The sequence below is a fragment of the Oncorhynchus nerka genome, linkage group LG14 (assembly GCF_034236695.1).
Source record: "Oncorhynchus nerka isolate Pitt River linkage group LG14, Oner_Uvic_2.0, whole genome shotgun sequence".
Lineage (NCBI taxonomy): Eukaryota > Metazoa > Chordata > Actinopteri > Salmoniformes > Salmonidae > Oncorhynchus > Oncorhynchus nerka.
The window spans coordinates 62,941,764-62,960,723 of NC_088409.1; the positions used below are offsets into that span (position 1 = coordinate 62,941,764).

The 18,960-nt window shown below is 43.0% G+C and overlaps 1 protein-coding gene across 1 annotated transcript in view; it reads right to left on the reverse strand.

Moving 5' to 3' along the window:
• Positions 1 to 5,641, reverse strand: part of LOC115141652 (homeobox protein meis3-like) — a 10,348-nt gene extending 4,707 nt beyond the window's left edge. Inside the window, exons 1-6 of the mRNA XM_029680709.2 lie at positions 5,271 to 5,641; positions 4,768 to 4,866; positions 1,000 to 1,139; positions 592 to 766; positions 339 to 389; positions 136 to 186 (exon numbers count right to left, since the gene is read on the reverse strand). Coding sequence (XP_029536569.2) covers positions 136 to 186; positions 339 to 389; positions 592 to 766; positions 1,000 to 1,139; positions 4,768 to 4,779 — 429 coding nt within the window. The 5' untranslated portion in view covers positions 4,780 to 4,866; positions 5,271 to 5,641. The remainder of the gene's footprint in view (positions 1 to 135; positions 187 to 338; positions 390 to 591; positions 767 to 999; positions 1,140 to 4,767; positions 4,867 to 5,270) is intronic.
• Positions 5,642 to 18,960: the final 13,319 nt, after the last annotated feature.

Sequence of the window (18,960 nt, forward strand, 5' to 3'; positions counted from 1 at the left end):
GCGAGAGAGAGACAGAGCGAGAGAGACAGAGACAGAGACAGAGCGAGAGCGAGACAGAGACAGAGCGAGAGAGAGACAGAGACAGAGCGAGAGAGAGACAGATACAATATATTTTAGATGAGTGAAGAAGTACACCTTTTCCAGCTCCAACAGGTGGAAACGTAGTACCTGGATGGCCTGGATCATCTGAGGAGAAGAACAGATTGGTAGCTGTTACTATGACTGAAAAACATGTGTATGAGTTATTCTTAATCGATTTCGAAGTTACTGTGTGTCGCTACATGTACGCAATAAGCATTGATTAAAGTATATGTGTATGTGTGTATTTATTTTCATACCAGGTTGTCCAGTTCAGGATTTGTAGAAAAAATGGGCTTCTCTGAGCGAATCTGAATTACACAAGGAAAGACATCCACGGTCATTTGGATAATGGTTGGAGCTTACCATTTTCCCTGTACCCTGTAATTACACCTGCAACCCTGTACATGTGACTATTAAACTTCTAATCTAATCATGAATCCTTGTCACTATGACACATCATACATGCAGTACACAGCTGTTCTCTGATTGGCTCGTGGAGATGTAACTCACCTGTTTGGCGAAGGCTGCGATGTCATCGTTGAAGGAGTCTGAGGAGCATACATCACTGTGATTGGTCAGGCCTTGGAGGTGGGGAGGGACTGAGTGGGATGTGACGTCCCGCGGGGAGCAGGTGGCCAGCTCACACTTCTCAAACACCAGGGCCAGCAATGGAAACAGGGGATGACTGTGCACACAGAACACACACAGTTAACATAGGCACACACACACACACTCTCTCTCTCTCTCTCTCGCTGCCCTCACACACATGCATGTACACAATACACACACACACACACATCGAAGCAAATGTATATAGGCACAGAGCACACTGACAGTAAATATACATATGCATACTGTTAGAATGAACAAGAAATCTAACAAACACAAACTGCAGTGAAATAGTTATTTTCTGCTCACCCATAGATCTGGTCCCTGTGGTGTTTGAGGGAATCTGGGACAGTGTGGCCATAGTGAGGGGGGTGCAGTGACCTCATGACCTCTCCATACCCCCCCACGGGCATGCCCTCTGACCCTGAGTAGTGCACCAGATCTTCATACTGAGGAACAGGGGGGAGAGACATAACATATTGAACATGTGTGTTGGGGTGTATTTTAATCATCTGCATTTTGTTGTGGAGAAAGAGAGAGAGAGTGTGTGTGTGTGTGTGTGTGTGTGTGTGTGTGTGTGTGTGTGTGTGTGTGTGTGTGTGTGTGTGTGTGTGTGTGTGTGTGTGTGTGTGTGTGTGTGTGTGTGTGTGTGTGTGTGTGTGTGTGTGTGTGTGTGTGTGTGTGTGTGTGTGTGTGTGTGTGTGCGTGCGTTCGTAAGAGCAAGAATGAAAGAAAGAGAGAGAGAAATTAGGAGATGTGGCCCCCTGTGAATATGGAAGCAGATCACTTGGAAGCTGTAGCTAATTTTCTGACTACAGGCTCCTTACTGAGAGCAGTTTTTAGAGGGAAAAGCAACATCCACACTGGGACAATTGACATGAGTTAAACAAACACACACAGATTCATATATAAACATGAGCCTATGCTCACTATCTCTCACACACTCTGTCAGTCTCATATCTCTCTCTCAACCTCACAGAGCTGATGTGTGTTAAACTGCAGCTGACTTCAGTCTCCAAGGCTTTTCTCCTGTCATCAAAAGCCAGCGGTTTTCTCCTGGATTAAAGTATGGCCAATCATAGTCCCATATGGCTGCGTGATCACAGCGTGCACCTGCTCTGCGGTTTTTGTCGGGCCACCTTTTATTTCATGGATACACGCTATTAACGCAATCGCCAATATCAGATTCCACGCCTTTCTTTACACGAGCTCTCGAATTACAATGCGACTGTAGCCGCTGTGCGTCAACCGATCAAAGCATCGAAATCAACATGACGAATTCTTCAAATTGTCCCAAAAGGCATGAGGCTGAGCTTCAAATGTGAGAAACACTTACAATGTTCATACGATTATAATTAACTGCAATCCTCGTATTTATCATGATAGCTCAAAGAGAGAGTTTAGTTTTCTATACGAATATATAGGCATAAGCTATATCATTTAATTTTCTCGGCAACTAATTTGAACATGTTTTTTTTTTTTTACCACATAGGCTATTACATATATTAGAAATATTAATGCTAACAATTAACCACAGACCAGTGGATGGATGCATAGCAGCATGCGCATCCTTCATATTTAAAGGCGCATCCTTCATATTGTTCTTGCAGTTGTTTTGCTTAATAAATCAGATAGAAGAAACTATTCAAAGTCTTGTTTGAACTTGCAATGTGCAATACAAATCACTTTCCACCAGATTGCCTGTTGGCAAAGTTTGCAAACATTCGCCTTTAGCCTGTATTTCCAAAGCCATTCAACAGTTTCACTATTCTCAAGGAGAAAATATGTTTTTGTCCAACATTTTGTCAGACAAATGCAATGTATTTTTTTTCGAGTAGCCTATGTTCAAAATAAAAAGCAACAATGGGTAGGCCTACGTAAATGTACATTTGTATCCTACGTTGTCCCAACACTCTGCTTATTCCAATGAAAAATGAGTTTGTGACAATAGTTTTCTATTTAGTATACATGTAGGCCTAATACACGTAGATAGTCTATGCAAAAACAGAAAGCTCTACAGGTTTCCAAACGGATCTATTTTCTTTCCGTTGAAGGTAGCCTAATAGCAATATACTCGAATGACAGGCAAGTGCCACCAATTGTAAACAGTGGGATAAACTGTATATTTTACAGTACATGGCACAACATATATAATTTTATCAAATTCACTTCCCTTTGGTGCATATAACCAGAATTGGGCTAATTATGGATAATTGACTGATACACTTTCTTGACCTTGTTTCAGTGAACTAAAGTAGCCTATGTCTGAATTGTAATCGAATTTGACAAATACAGTACCTGTTTTGTTGACTTTAATTAGCGCAAATTACGAAATTCTTAATAGGATTAGACTAATATAACGAAAATCAAATGTAAAATATCAATGAAAAGCGAGTGCGTAATTGTCATCTGTAGGCCTAATTACAGAAAACCCGAAAAATCCTATCCTGAAATGCTACTTTGATTTGCACGACCCGAAGCTGTTGACACCCAGGCTATATGACATATCAAACATATCTTTCCTCACTCAACTGCAAGCCGGACGTGTTATTACAACACAGATAACAAATAGCCTCAATTTCATCTGACCTATTACCTTTTTTTCCGTTTTAATTAAACAACAAGAGAGATACAGAAAAGAGCAATAGTTCACTGCGTGGGAGTTTGACAAGTTACTCTAAAATGTGGTAGATATTCAGCGGGTTATTGGTGTGTGTGTTTGTGTGTGTTAAGTGTGTGTGTGTGATACAATGTCATGAGTAGCCTACTATGGCAATTATCTTTAGGAATAGGAAAGAGTAGCTCAGTGCACATAGCAACGGGATCCGCGAGCCGCAAACTCACGAGAGCAAAAGAGTTGACCCACTTAGCGACTTGGTCTGCCTCACCTGTCTCTCTTCTTCCTCGACCTCCTCACTACACATCATGCTGATATGGACATATCATGTCTTTCCACTTTCACAACCACTTTTATTAGTCCAATAATCGAATATTCATTCCAGCAGGGAACACACATTTCTCAGTTTTAAATATACTGTATTTCAAATATTACACTATACATATTGAAACCCAGATAAACGTTTATGGTTATCAATAGAGTTTGTACACCCTATTTAAGAGCTATATAGTCCATAAGACTGCTGAACATCTAATCAAATGGCTACCCAGACTATTTGCATTGCCCCCCTCCTCCTCTTTTACACCGCTGCTACTCTGTTGTTATCATCTATACATAGTCACTTTAATAACTCTACCTACATGTACATATTACCTTAATAACTAACCCGTGCCCCGCACATTGACTCTGTACCGGTACCCCCCTGTGTATAGTCTCGCTATTGTTATTTTACTGCTGCTCTTTAATTGTTACTTTTATTTCTTATTCTTACTCGTATTGTTTTAAACGGCATTGTTGGTTAGGGGCTCGTAAGTATGCTTTTCACTGTAAGGTGAAATGTACCTGCTGTATTCGGCGCATGTGACTCATACAATTTGATTTGATTATATGTTTATAGTCCTAAAGCCCTTGTAAAACAATGAGAATAGTATCATTCTGACAGTTGTTCACTTATACGTGACCCTATATTGAAAGATAAAGAAGTTAACAGCTCTTTTATAAGCAAGATAATATATGAAATGTATAGGCCACTATGTAGCCTATATGAAATGTATAGGCTATTTCCACATTTCAAACTAGGCTACTTGACATTATATCAACACGGCCCTAATCGTTTAGGTCAGGTCAGTCTATTTAGGAATATTTAGAGCATGCACAATTATGTCAATAAGGTTATTCCTTAATACATTGATGTGAACCTCTTGACATATTGCTGCTGCCTTCATTGGCCCTGTATAGCTGGGAGCTGTGGCCTACGCGAGGGAGGACAGGGAGAGAGTCTAGACAGGCAGCGAGGGGCGCTACGTCAAAGCGTAAGGACCGAGCATAGAGGCAAAATGCTACATAACAACCAAACTAGCAAAATTATTATCTGGAGAGAATGATACAGACTACCGTGATACTACAAATGATGAGTGAGTGTAAAGGATGCAGTAGAATAGAGTAAACAGCCATCCTACCCTCTTATCCATGCGACACAGAAGCCAATCCTACTCCGGGAAGGATGAGACCAGACCCGCTGTCCAGCGCAGGCGTTCTGCCTCCTGTATCCAGATGATCTGATGAAAAGAATGCGCTCTTTAATAAACTAATAGAGGTGGAATTGTAACAGTTGAAGCATCAAACACTGAAGTCTCATCATTATTTACAAGGGGGTTGGTTAGAAAAAATGAACAGCTGAACCAGAGTGTATACCATAATTAGGCTACACCAATAGCCGAGGCTACTATGGGCTACAATAGGCTACATATATTTCCGAAGTAAATCGAATCGTTACTTTTATTGCAAGCAAGCAGCTTTATGATCCAAACTTAGAGGTCCACGACCATAAAAGCGATGTGTATTTAATATATATATCACTATTAAGAATATATCAACCATTAGGCTGTTACATGCAGGCATCAAAGATTACAGAAATACAATACACTATTTTAGAAAAATATGATTCCATAAAATATCCCACCGAAACCTAGATTTGACGTATAGGCTATAGTCACTCTCAGGCCGTGCTCGAGATATCCTGCATGGGCTTCGGTTTCGAGAGCGTTGTGGTAGGTCCGCACGTTATGTCTTTGGGTCCGGCTCGCAGGCGAGATGCTTGGCGAGGAGAAGTAGCGTCCTTTTTGGCCGTTCTCGCTGTCCATGGACTGTCGCGGCAGGCTGGAAAATGTCACAGCCACTTGAGTGATGTTGCTTTAAACATTGAGATAGGCAGAGACTATGTGGGGAGAGATGGTGGTCGGGAGTTGTTTGGGGGGGGGTCAAAACACGACGGGGTCTCTCACCCCCACCTTCTTTTCACACACACTCGTGCATTACAAACGCAGGATCCCCTCGTTTTATCCCAATGGCACGCACTACACTCACGTAGCATGCATTAGCACAGTTTATTCGCTCCCGTTCACGGTTGCTGAGCCATGACAAGATAATGTCTGATAACTCGAAGATGTGAAGTCGAACACAGACTTTTCTTCATAATCTACAGGATAGTGCGCGCATTTATTAATGAGCACCATACAACCGTTATTGGTATTGGAAATAATGTTCATATTGTTTCCAACACTTGCCTCAAGCATCTGGGGTATCCCAACTCTCAGTGACTGCATTTGTTGTTTTCAGTAGCATGTCAAAGTAAGTAAAATTCACATAAAATGCTGATGATTCTTTCTGATAGGCTATTGACATGTTGGTTATTGGCCGCACAATTCAGGATTCGGATACATTTCTGTATAGCCAGGTTAATTTAACAACCCTGGAACAACCCATCACAGTGCATTTTGGTAGCATATACAGTAAGTAATTATAGACGAGGCTATTAAATGTCTCAGACATTGGTTCTACGCAAGATATCCTATAGTTTTACGCAAGATAACATTATTTTAGGATGGCAAATCAGGTCATAAATCATTTTCAGTAGGGAAGACCTATGACGATACATTTATTGGCTGATAATGACTATAGTAGTGTTTTTTGTTTTTGTTGACTTAATGTAATAGATCTTTGTTACATGTGCTATTGTTTTTACCATCGAGGACCACTTTTGGAAACAAGCGTTTTAATTAATACTTTCAAGTGATATCCTCTGGGTCCACATTGTACATGTTGTTGTATATGTATGTTCCCCAAAATAAAATAAATTCAATTCAATTCTCCATTAAACTGGCCAAATGTCCCCACTTTGCTTGTAACACCTGGCCATTTTATTGTTCTGAAGATGTGTAAAAACCAGGCTACCTTTCGTCTCATTCTAACTGGAGAGAAAACTTTCACAGCTCCGTGGATCTCGTCTTGTGTTGTAAATTACTCTTAAGTAACATAATAATTATTCAAAACGGTTCTCTTTCCCCTCTCACGCGGCGAGGAACCAACAGGCGGCCGAACTTCAATCGGCAGCGCGGTTGCGGCCACATGGGCCGGGGCAAGTCTGCACCGCGGGCGGCGTCGGGCCTGATTTGCTGTGCAGCCTTTGAGCGCCGTAACATCAACGAACCTGTGGCCTTTTAACACGGCGGGAGGTTAATTCCTATGACGATGATCATAGCCTCTAGACCCCTCTAACATCGAATCCATAGCATCAATGAAAAATGTGAACGGACAGGAAAATAGACCGCCTAATAGGATGTTTCTAAATGATTAACTGATTAATTGATACATCCAGTTGCAGTCCTATTCTGATTGTCTTATGTTTGGCTTTTTTCTTTCTTTTTTTCTTTATGACCTTATCTTTGTCAGTCCAACATCCAAGCCATTATTGTGCAAGATCCAAATATCTTGATGAGGTTGCTGGTGTTATAGGGATGCATCACTATCCTTCGGGAAGCACACCCTTGTGCGTCAATGAAGTCCATGTCATCCCATTTCTGACACCAATGCAGTGACTTTAGAGGTAAAGCCTCGGGACAAAGGGGGAATCTGCAGTTGAAACAACAACAAAGCGACCACCCTGCCACTGATTTGGTCTACAGCTGAGAAATGGGGCAAAAGAAATGTAGCCACTCTTAATTTCATAGATAAAGCTCTGGATGCCAAGGTGCTCGTGATTCAAAGCAATGCTTACTGCAGGCATTGCCCAAGGCTAAAGAGCAGAGAGTGGCTGAGCAGGAAACAACAACAGGAGATAATGAAAAAGGGGGACAGGTTTAACTATACTTGTGGGGAGCTAGGGTTAGGTTTAGGGTTAATAGGATTTTGAATGGGACTGAATTGTGTGTCCCCACAAGGTCCGTTATACAAGACTGCCTGTGTGTGTGTGTGTGTGTGCGCTTGGGTGTGTATGTGTACCGGTTTGCTTGTCAATGTGCATCTGTTTGTCTATTTTTGTGATTTGAGAATTGTTTCTTAACCAAATGTCGACATGCTCAACATGATCGAATGGCTTTTTAGGGACATTGTGCAAACTCTCCGCCCCTACTGGACCGGTACATCAGCCAGCCCATAGAGAGGTATCCTCGTCCACAATCTACTGTGGTGTATTCACTAGGAACCAAACGGAAGCAAACAGGGAGGAACTAACCTGAACTTGTCCAATAAGAATCTCTTGTTTTCGATGCAAAACCTTTTCTGTTACAAAACATTTCGCTAAAGTCTACTGCAATGTGCACTAAAGAATACACTCCTACTGTATCCAAAGGCAGAAACACTCAGCATCTCCTCATTATCAACACTAGGCCTATCTCTAGCTGGACTCTCTCCCTCTACATTCATGGCAATACAAAACTTCTGTGGTCCATATAGTCATGATTTATACTGCGTAGCCTTCACTTTGAGTGTTTATATATATATTATCATTGCTCCTAGATCACGTAGATAGCACAGGTGCACATATATACATTAGGAAATATCAGATGTATAGTGATCTAGTCGTTTGTGAACATGACAACATAGACCATGGATGTGCAACTGACGGTGGCCCCCCTTTTGTAGGCCTGCAGATTTAGAAGAAATGACTGTTGAGTTAGAATAGTAGAATACACAAGGAGCAATATCGATGCATCAGCAGTTTTAAGTAAGTTAGTCTAGCCAGCTATCTTAACTTGTAGTAATCATGGTTGAATTACCGACCGGGGACGCCACCATTGATTTTGTTAGTCACTCTCACTCAGATATCATATTAAAAACGCCAAACCCTTCTCTCCACCCCATGGCAAAATGTGTAGAATTGCAGGAAATTAGTTATAAAATAGCAAAATCATCTCTCCGCCCCCTTTCAAAGCAGCAAACTTGCTTTAAAACTGCAAAATGTTCTCTACTTCCAAGTGCAAAATGTGTAGAATTGCTGCAAACCTGCTTTAAAACTGCTACATTTGATCAACTTCCCATGGCAAAATGTGCAGGAATGAACTCTAAAACATTTCTTGTCTGCTGTCAAGAGGGGTGCCGCTAAAATGTTTGCGACACTGGCCGACACTGGCTGCATGTGTGGGTCTGGATGTGAATATTTTTTAAATGTTTAAAGTTTTATTTCACCTTTATTTAACCAGGTAGGCCAGTTGAGAACATGTCCTCATTTACAACTACGACCTGGCCAAGATAAAGCAAAGCAGTGCGACACAAACAACACAGAGCAACACATGGGATAAACAAATGTACAGTCAATAACACAATAGAAAAATCTATATACAGTGTGTGCAAATGTAGTAAGATTAGGGAGGTAAGGTAATAAATAGGCCATAGTGGCTAAATAATTACAATTTAGCAATTAAACATTGGAGTGATAGATGTGCAGAAGATGAATGTGCAAGTAGAGATAGTGGGGTGCAAAGGAGCAACAAAATAAAAAACAATATGGGGATGAGGTAGTTGAGTGGGCTATTTACAGATGGGCTGTGTACAGGGGAAATTATCAGTAAGCTGCTCTGACAGCTGATGCTTGAGGTTAGTGAGGGAAATATAAGACTCCAGCTTTTTGCAATTCGTTCCAGTCATTGGCAGCAGGGAACTGGAAGGAAAGGTGGCCAAAGGAGGAATTGGCTTTGGGGGTGACCAGTGAAACATACCTGCTGGAGCGCGTGCTACGGGTGGGTGCTGCTATGGTTACCAGTGAGCTGAGATAAGGCAGGGCTTCACCTAGCAAAGACTTATTGATGACCTGGAGCCAGTGGGTTTGGTGAAGAATATGAAGCAAGGGCCAGTCAACGAGAACATACAGGTCGCAGTGGTGGGTAGTATATGGGGCTTTGGTGACAAAACGGACGGCACTGTGATAGACTACATCCAATTTGCTGAGTAGAGTGTTGGAGGCTATTTTGTAAATGACATCACCAAAGTCGAGGATCGGTAGGATAGTCAGTTTTAGAGGGCATGTTTGGCAGCATGAGTGAAGGATGCTTTGTTTGTGAAATAGGAAGCAGGTTCTTGATGTAATTTTGGATTGGAGATGCTTAATGTGAGTCTGGAAGAAGAGTTTACCTAGTTATTTGTAGTTGTCCACATATGCTAAGTCAGAACCGTTCAGAGTAGTGATGCTAGACGGGCGGGCAGGTGCGGGCAGCAATCGGTTGAAGAGCATGCATGTAGTTTAACTTACATTTAAGAGCCGTTTGCAGACCCAGTACGCAGACCCACGAGCCACTGTGGCTCTTCATGATGAGATCAGATTTTTTGGTTGCCTGTGGAAGAGAGAGCCAATGGGATAAACACCACCGGTTGCCCTTGGTTTGGTAACCTTGGCCACCCAGGCTAGTTGACACGGTTGACTCCGCCATAAAGGGAATATGGTTGCCTTGACCCTGGGTTACCCACGGTCCAGAGGGAACATCTGAATGGGGTGACCCGCCAGTCAAGGAGCGGCACTCTCCAAAGGGGAGAAGGGGGTAAGAGGTGGGAGAGAGAGGGGTAAAAGCACGGAGGGGAGGGGCAGAGTGCTTTTTTATGAGCGTGTGCCTCTCCGGTTTCTGGGCTGTCTGGCCGCATGGACATAAATTCTCTCTCTCTCTCCCTCTCTCCCCCCCCCCCTCTCTCTCTCATCACCATGTTCTTACAGTACAGTGTTGTCTGTGAACTTATTCTCTCTCAGCCTGTCTGCATTTCTGTCTCCACCTGGTTTGACACTGTACTTCCTTCACTACACATAACCCCTCTCTCTCCCACTCAAGCCCTACTCTCCTCTCCATCCCTCCATCATTTCATGTTTCTCTTCGTTTGGAGAAGTCATCACTGCCTTTCGCCATTATCTCATTTTCTCCCCGTTTCTCTCCCCAGTTCCCTCTCTCTCTCTCTCCCTCCCTCCTCCACTCTCCTTATAGATGGAGATTAAGTCTGGGCTGGAGCCCCATCCGTTTCCATGACTGTTTGTTATTAAGGAGATGGATGGAGGCTTGCAGTGCCAGCTCGACGCAGCCGCAATTACAGCAGGTCCAGTGATAGATGGAGGGAGAGCGAGCGAGGGAGGGAGGAGATGGAGAGAGGGAGATAGAGAGAGGGACATCTATCACGCCCTTTAATCTACCTGTCATTGCTCGGGGAAGGCTGGGGAAGGAGGCTGGGCCTTGGGTGAGGTGGGAGGAGGGGGAGTGAGGATGGAAGAGATGAGAACTGGCCAATACAGCGCCTTGGCTATTGGTTAAAGGTTTCATACCCTTCTTTTGCTCTGTCCTTCCCCCAAACAATTACATGAAAAGACGCCCTCCAGTACTGCAGTAATTAAATGTCCTCATTAACTAATTGATTGTCTTGAGGTTATTGAATTTCGTATTGAATTCCGGGTGTTTGTGTGCCTGTGTGTGTCTGGCTGTTTAAACAGTGTTGCGTCAGATACTGTATGTTGTTACGTTGTTATGTGGATGTGTGCTGTTGTCTAAATTAAAAAATATATATATATATTTAATGTCCAGGTCAGGAGACAAAGCGTTGAGAATGTCATTTGTTTGGTATGAAGGGAAACATTTTTGCATTGAGGTAATTTAATGCACCTTGGAAGTACTGTGCATCTACATGTTTCAAATCCCCAGTACACACACATGCATACACAAACACACTCACATCACGCCATCACACATTGTGCTATGGTCCGTGGCCTGCACACACCAACACACACCTGTTGTTATTATCAAAGGAGCGACCACCTTAAGAGAAGTGAACGATAACCCTGCATGTATTATGTGTAATTTGACTCGTTTTCCCCCTCAATGTTGGAGAAATATTATGAAAGCTAATCCAAGCCTCTCCTCTCTCTCCCCTCCTCCACATTCTCATCTGTCCAGGATAGTGAGGTATGGGATGGAGGGATTAAATCTCTTCCATTGGCCATGGGGATGATAGATGGACAGATGTGGGGAGAATAAAGAGAGGGGCAAAGGAAAGAAGGGAAGTCAAGAGGTCCATAAATCTGACGGGAACCTGGTCTGCGTCACACATTAAAGATCTCCCAGAGCCATGATAACCCAGGCTAGAAATGTAAGTAATGTCAAGAGATGCCATCTGATCTTAACAATCATATCTGAATGGATCTTGGGCGATGGGTCATGATGCAAGGGAAACATTTATTTGTTTTGATCGAGGCTCAGGTTTGAGGACGGAGGCCATAGCAGAACCAGCAGGTTGATCATACTGTTTACAGTTGTGCTTAGCCCCGTTACAAGAGTGACTGTTGGTTCCATTGATAGTGGGACACCTCTCTCCTTCCTCCCAAAGTGTGCACTTGTTCACATTCCTCCACTGATTTGGAAGAAAATGAGTGGTATATAGAAATATGGCGAAACCTCCCTCTAACCCATGCCTCGACCAATCCAAAGTCTTTAGATTTGTGAGAAGTAGTGAACGCGCGTACACTTCAGGAGATATGACCAGGAAACAGCCATTGTGTAGTTCTACGGTGCAGCGGAGACTGGAGGTTCAGTAACAACACAGACAGTCACGAGAACAGGAACAAAACTGTACACAAAGCAGAGTCAATTAGAGAGTGCTCTCCTCATTGGCCCTCCTGTGCATTAGGGAGCCCATAGGCCAAGAAGGGAGTGTGTGTGTATACATTTGTATATATGTGTGTGTGTATGGGGGGGGCTGTCTATCTGTGTTTGTTTGAGAATGTTTTCAGAACTGTCAGCATGGAAACAGAACATGGTTTGTTTACCCCTAACAACAGACAAGCTGAACATGGAATCATTGATCAGTTCTTCCTCAAGTGACAGATTCATTTTTCAAGTACAGCACTAGAGAATGCAGGGGAATGCAAACTAGCAAACGTCCCTTTACGGCTACATACACGGATGTTCTTTTATGCAGCACCAAATGTATGTGAGTTAATGTGTGTGCTGTGTCCCTTTGTTTGTGTCCAAATGCGTGCATGCATGCGTGTGCATGTGTGTGGTTGTGCGCGCTCTTAAAGGTGGCTGAGCGTGCACTTGTCTATGCATGCGTGTGTATATTATTGTGTGCTTTTTCAATCATCATCTTGAATCAACTGTAAGCGCAGATGTGCTGTGACCTGACTAAGATCAGATAAAGTGCCCCCCTCCCCTCCCCCAGCTCCATTTGTCATGGGCCAGCTGTCGGGCTGCTGTGATTGGTTGTTGTGGGAGACAGATAGCCGATAGGCTCTGATTAATAGTAGTGGCTCTGGAACTTACTCATTGATCAAGAGAACAGGCGAGCGGGGGAGAGGACAGGCGAGCGGGGGGAGAGGACAGGCGAGGGGGAGGGAGAGAACAGGCGAGGGGGAGGGAGAGGACAGGCGAGGGGGGACAGGAGAGGAGAGGACAGGCGAGGGGGGAGGGAGAGAACAGGCGAAGGGGAGGGAGAGGACAGGCGAGGGGGAGGGAGAGGACAGGCGAGGGGGAGGGTGAGGACAGGTGAGGGGGTGGGAGAGGACAGGAGAGGAGGGAGGGAGAGGACAGGAGAGGGGAGGGGGAGGGAGAGGACAGGCGAGGGGGAGAGAGAGAACAGGAGAGAGGGAGGGAGAGGACAGGAGAGGAGGGAGGGAGAGGACAGGAGAGGGGAGGGGGAGGGAGAGGACAGGCGAGGGGGAGAGAGAGAACAGGAGAGAGGGAGAGAGAGGACAGGAGAGGAGGGAGGGAGGGAGAGGACAGGAGAGGAGGGAGGGAATGAGAGAGGGGGAGAGAGAGAAAAAGCATTCCCCGTCGCTCTGTCAGTGCTTGCTGATTGCGTTTGTGTGTGTATGTCAGTGTGCATAGTAAATACATAACGTAACAGATATGGGGTTTGTTGGTCAGAGGCCTAAAAGCACAGTGTTATCATATTTGGTGTAGGCCTATATTACTATAGATGTATAAAATGTGATATAGTAATGTTAATATGTACAAGTATCTCAGAAGGTTGGTCTCTCTCTCTCTCTCTCTTTACATTGCCAAAGCAAATGGAATAGACAATAAACCCAAGGGAAATAAACAAGGGAAACATTAGTAAAAATGACTCACTAAAGTTTTAAAATAATATATTTAAAATGTTATATTATTGGCTATGTACAGTCTCGTAACAATGTGCAAGTAGTTTAAGTATGAACAGATAAATAAACAGATAGGTTGTATTTACAATGTGCTCCTGATTGTCCTTTTCTTGTCCTTTACTGCACAGGGCAGTATTTCGCCTAACAGATATGGGAGTTTATCAATGTTTGATATGTTTTCAAATTCTTTGTGGGTCTCTGATCTGTGGGAAATACGTGATCATTTCTCTCTCTCTCTGGTCCAGTGTTGGATAACATATGTGTGCCTTTCATTTGAATAAGAATATATGCATGCCAAATAGTCCTTGTATGTACTCACTGTGTGTACTGTACTCACTGTGTGTACTGTACTCACTGTATGTACTGTACTCACTGTATGTACTGTACTCACTGTGTGTACTGTACTCACTGTATGTACTGTACTCACTGTATGTACTGTACTCACTGTGTGAACTGTACTCACTGTATGTACTGTACTCACTGTATGTACTGTACTCACTGTATGTACTGTACTCACTGTATGTACTGTACTCACTGTATGTACTGTACTCACTGTGTGTACTGTACTCACTGTATGTACTGTACTCACTGTATGTACTGTACTCACTGTATGTACTGTACTCACTGTGTGTACTGTACTCACTGTATGTACTGTACTCGCTGTGTGAACTGTACTCACTGTGTGTACTGTACTCACTGTGTGTACTGTACTCACTGTGTGTACTGTACTCACTGTGTGTACTGTACTCACTGTGTGTACTGTACTCACTGTGTGAACTGTACTCACTGTATGTACTGTACTCACTGTGTGTACTGTACTCACTGTGTGTACTGTACTCACTGTGTGAACTGTACTCACTGTGTGTACTGTACTCACTGTGTGAACTGTACTCACTGTGTGTACTGTACTCACTGTGTGTACTCACTGCAGTTCCAAACCATGAAGTAGTTAAGACCTTATCATTCCACACAACTATAATTCAAACATCCACCAGAGAGACAAGCACAAGGGAAATGGTGTGTGTGTGTGTGTGTGAGTGAATCGAAGCCACACTGTATGGGTTCACATTGAGAGGGTCCATGTGGGTGGGTACTGTGTGCATGGAAGTATAATACATTTGAGAGTGTGTGTTTATTATGTGTGTGTGTCCCGGTAAACTAGAAAATAAACCGTAGTGTATAAACAAATGTAGGAGTTGTGTGCATGGGTGCATGTGTGTTTGAGCTCTCTCTGTAGGGTGGTCAGTGGTGGGAGGTCGTGACCTGGTCGAATCCGGGGGAGTGGAGATCATCAATCAGCGAGGGGCAGGCCTGAGCAGCAGGACCATCACCACCCCTCCACCCCACAGGGAAACAGATGGCCTTGGGACAACTGGCTCTTGCTCACCTCTCTCGTAACACACACACACACACACACACACAATGATGTAGACAAAAAATGACACATACATACATACACACACTCTTTTGGATGCACACATGACAGGATCCACACACTTACAGATCAGATACCCACACACCCACAGTGCAAAAATAATGAATCACACACAAAGACACACATGGTGCTGAATATCTCAACATATACAGGCACATTGTTTACGTCAATGTATTCATGAAGACCACACAAACATGCATGTAAACCAACTCAAACACAATAGTGTTTTTATTTGCTGGATATTTGCCATTGACTGGGTATATGTGTATGGCATTAGCGCCCCCTGCTGAGAGTAAAGATTAAAACAATTAAAAAATAGATATTTTACTCAAAACTATCTTAAGAGTATTTAGCCATTTGAATATAATTTATAATCACCACAGTTTTTGCTCTGTACTGGAAGCGCACCATCTCGACAACTCGACTGCTGACATGCACATTTTTCTGGGATTGTAGTAACTGGACTAACGAACAAAATGCTAACAACTGTTTTTGGGTTGAAATGAATTTAAAATGAATTTTAGTCAAAGACAAAATCCCGCAATCCACAGAAATCAGACAGCAGATTATCAGCAAACTGATGATAATTTTCAAGCTCACAGGATTAAACAAAATGAACTACTAGGTGGTAAGGGTAGGCAAGAACACATCTACCACGCTGATCCTCAACACTGGGCCCCCTCATTGGTGCGTGCTTAGTCCCCTCCTGTACTCCCTGTTCACCCACGACTGCGTGGCCAAGCACGACTCCAACACCATCATTAACTTTGCTAACGACACAACAGTGGTAGACCTGATCACAGACAAAGATGAGACAGCCTATAGGAGGAGGTCAGAGACCTGGCAGTGTGGTGCCAGGACAACAACCTCTCCCTAAATGTGAGCAAGACAAAGGAGTTGATCGTGGACTATAGGAAAAGGAGGCCCCATTAACATCGACAGGCTGAAGTGGAGCGGGTCGAGAGTTTCAAGTTCCTTGGTGCCCACATCATCAACGAACTATCATGGTCCAAACACACCAAGACAGTTGTGAAGAGGGCACGACAACACCTTTTCCCCCTCAGGAGACTGAAAAGATTTGTCATGGGTCCCCAGATCCTCAAAAAGTTATACAGCTGCACCATCGAGAGCATCCTGACCAATTGCATCACTGCCTGGTATGGCAACTGCTCAGCATCTGACAGTAAGGCGCTACAGACGGTAGTGTGCACTGGGCCAAGCTCACAGCCATCCAGGACCTATATACTAGGCGGTGTCAGAGGAAGGCTCAAAAAATGGTCAAAGACTCCAGTCACCCAAGTTGTAGACTGTTCTCTCTGCTACCACACAGCAAGTGGTACAGGAGCGCCAAGTCTAGGACCAAAAGGCTCCTTAACAGTTTCTACCCCCAAGCCATAAGACCCCCCTTAGTTTTTACACTGCTGCCACTCACTGTTTATTATCACATTACAAATTTCCTCGACTAACCCATACACCCGCACATTGACTCAGTACCGGTACCCCCTGTGTATAGCCTCATTATTGTTATGTTATTTTATTGTGTTCATTTGATTTATTTTTATTTATTTTTTGTTACTTTAGTTGGTTTAGTAAATATTGTGAGAAGAAGAACTATATTTCTTGAACTGCATTGTCGGTTAAGGGCTTGTAAGTAAGCATTTCACAATAAGGTCTAAACCTGTGTATTTGGCACATGTGACAAATATTTGATTTGATTGGAAAAGATCAACACAAGCTACAAAGCAATCCAGAATACATTCAGATGATGCATTGTCTGAGATAACTTCACTGAATCTAGACACAGGAAAATGCCTGTGTGCACAGGCTGTAAACCTTTGAACACTAGATAATGTTAAAGTCATCTTATACTGAGACTCTCTGGTTAGCTATAATAGTAAATAGCTAGAAAACTTAAATACTGCATTATACGTGTTTCCCAAATTACTAAAACTGCCTATCAGTGGCGATTTTAGCATGTAAATCTTGGTGGGGCTAAAAAATGAAATGAGTAATGCATGCGAGCAAAGCCACTACACAACACATTAATTACACCTTACCACTGCTACACCTGGCTATCAGCAGAGTTAATTCAGTCTCATTTGCTGCCTTTCAAAAAAACATAGCTGATATGGCTGACTAAACAAATGTGGTTTCTACTAACAATTGAGATGTACAAACTATGGGATCATTTTAAAAATTTTACTAGGCAAGTCAGCTAAGAACGAATTCTTATTTTCAATAAAGGCCTAGGAACAGTGTGTTAACTGCCTTGTTCAGGGGAAGAACGACAGATTTTTACCTTGTCAGCTCGGGGATTCGATCTTGCAGCCTTTCGGTTACTAGTCCAACACTCTAACCACTAGGCTACCTGCCGCCCCATAAGGGGACAACAAGCGGATAAGAAGCAATCCGTAATTTCGATTAAGACATTAATGAGTGAGATAGGACGGACGTAGTCAAATTCGGGCTCCCGAGTGGCGCAGCAGTCGAAGGCACTGCATCTTAGTACAAGAGGTGTCACTACAGTCCCTGGTTCAAATCCAGGCTGTATGACATCCGGCCGTGACTGGGAGTCCCATAGGGCAGCGCACAATTGTCCCGGCATCGTCCAGGTTTGGCAGGGGTAGACCGTCATTGTAACTAAGAATTTGTTCTTAACTGACTTTCCTAGTTAAATAAAGGTTCAATTTAAACCATTTACATTTAAAAATATAACTATTTGATCTGCACTTTTGAAATGTACAGCGACAGAATCCAGAAAATTACAGGATTCTCCTTTACAGTGTACACCAAGTCAGAACTATAGGATAAATAAAGGGGGAATAGAAGCAGACATGGAAGCGCTTACAATATTCTCAAAAACAGGTTATAGGCTACATGTGCACCACCAAGTCAGAACAGTATGTAAAATTAAGAGGTGAAAATAGACCAAATGATTAGGGTGAGGCACATGGGCTACTAACAGCTTACTACACAACATACACTAAGTATTACTTTCTTAGCTACAGTAACATATCTCCCTGTCATATTACATCCTTTATGCAGCAGCATACAATACATGTTTGGACTCATCTTGTTGTGCTCACTTGAACAGGAAGGTGGCGCTGTGGTCCTTCGTGGGCAAATTTAGTCATCAAACTTTGTCATCAGTCTGCTATTCTCTGGATTTATGGTGCTTTCAAGAAACCTGGGAACTCAGAAAAAAAAGGTTCAATCATGATGACGTCAGGTCTATCCTTAGACTAGGCAGTGACGCAGTGTCATCAGGAGTGACAGAACACTGAGCCAATCGCAGCGCAACGCTCTGTATTTTATTCTGGCTTGCCACACCACCACAGAAAGCACTGAGCTAGGCTGAAACACCTGCATTTACTCAAGAAAACAAAATAGTGTCATAAGGTGAAAGCACCAATTTGTAAGTCGCTCTGGATAAGAGCGTCTGCTAAATGACTTAAATGTAATGTAATGTAGTGACCATGTTTGTGTGCTGCTTTATTAACTCAATAATTTATATATATTTTTTATATTGTTAGCAAACTGATATATAAAACGTATTAATGCCAAAATAAAAAAATGTATAAGAACAAAAAATACAAATACTAATTATTATTTTTTAGCTAAAAATGTGGGGCTCAAAACACCTGCCCTGAAACTTATATACTGGAGTGAATTCAAGCACACTATAAAACTGAAGAAAAACACTAGAAAAACATTAGAAAAACCACCAGAAGAACCTTAGAGGGCCTGACCCAACTGGTCATGTGATCATCATGGGAATAAACATGAAGAGATGGGCTCAAGAAACAGGACCATGTG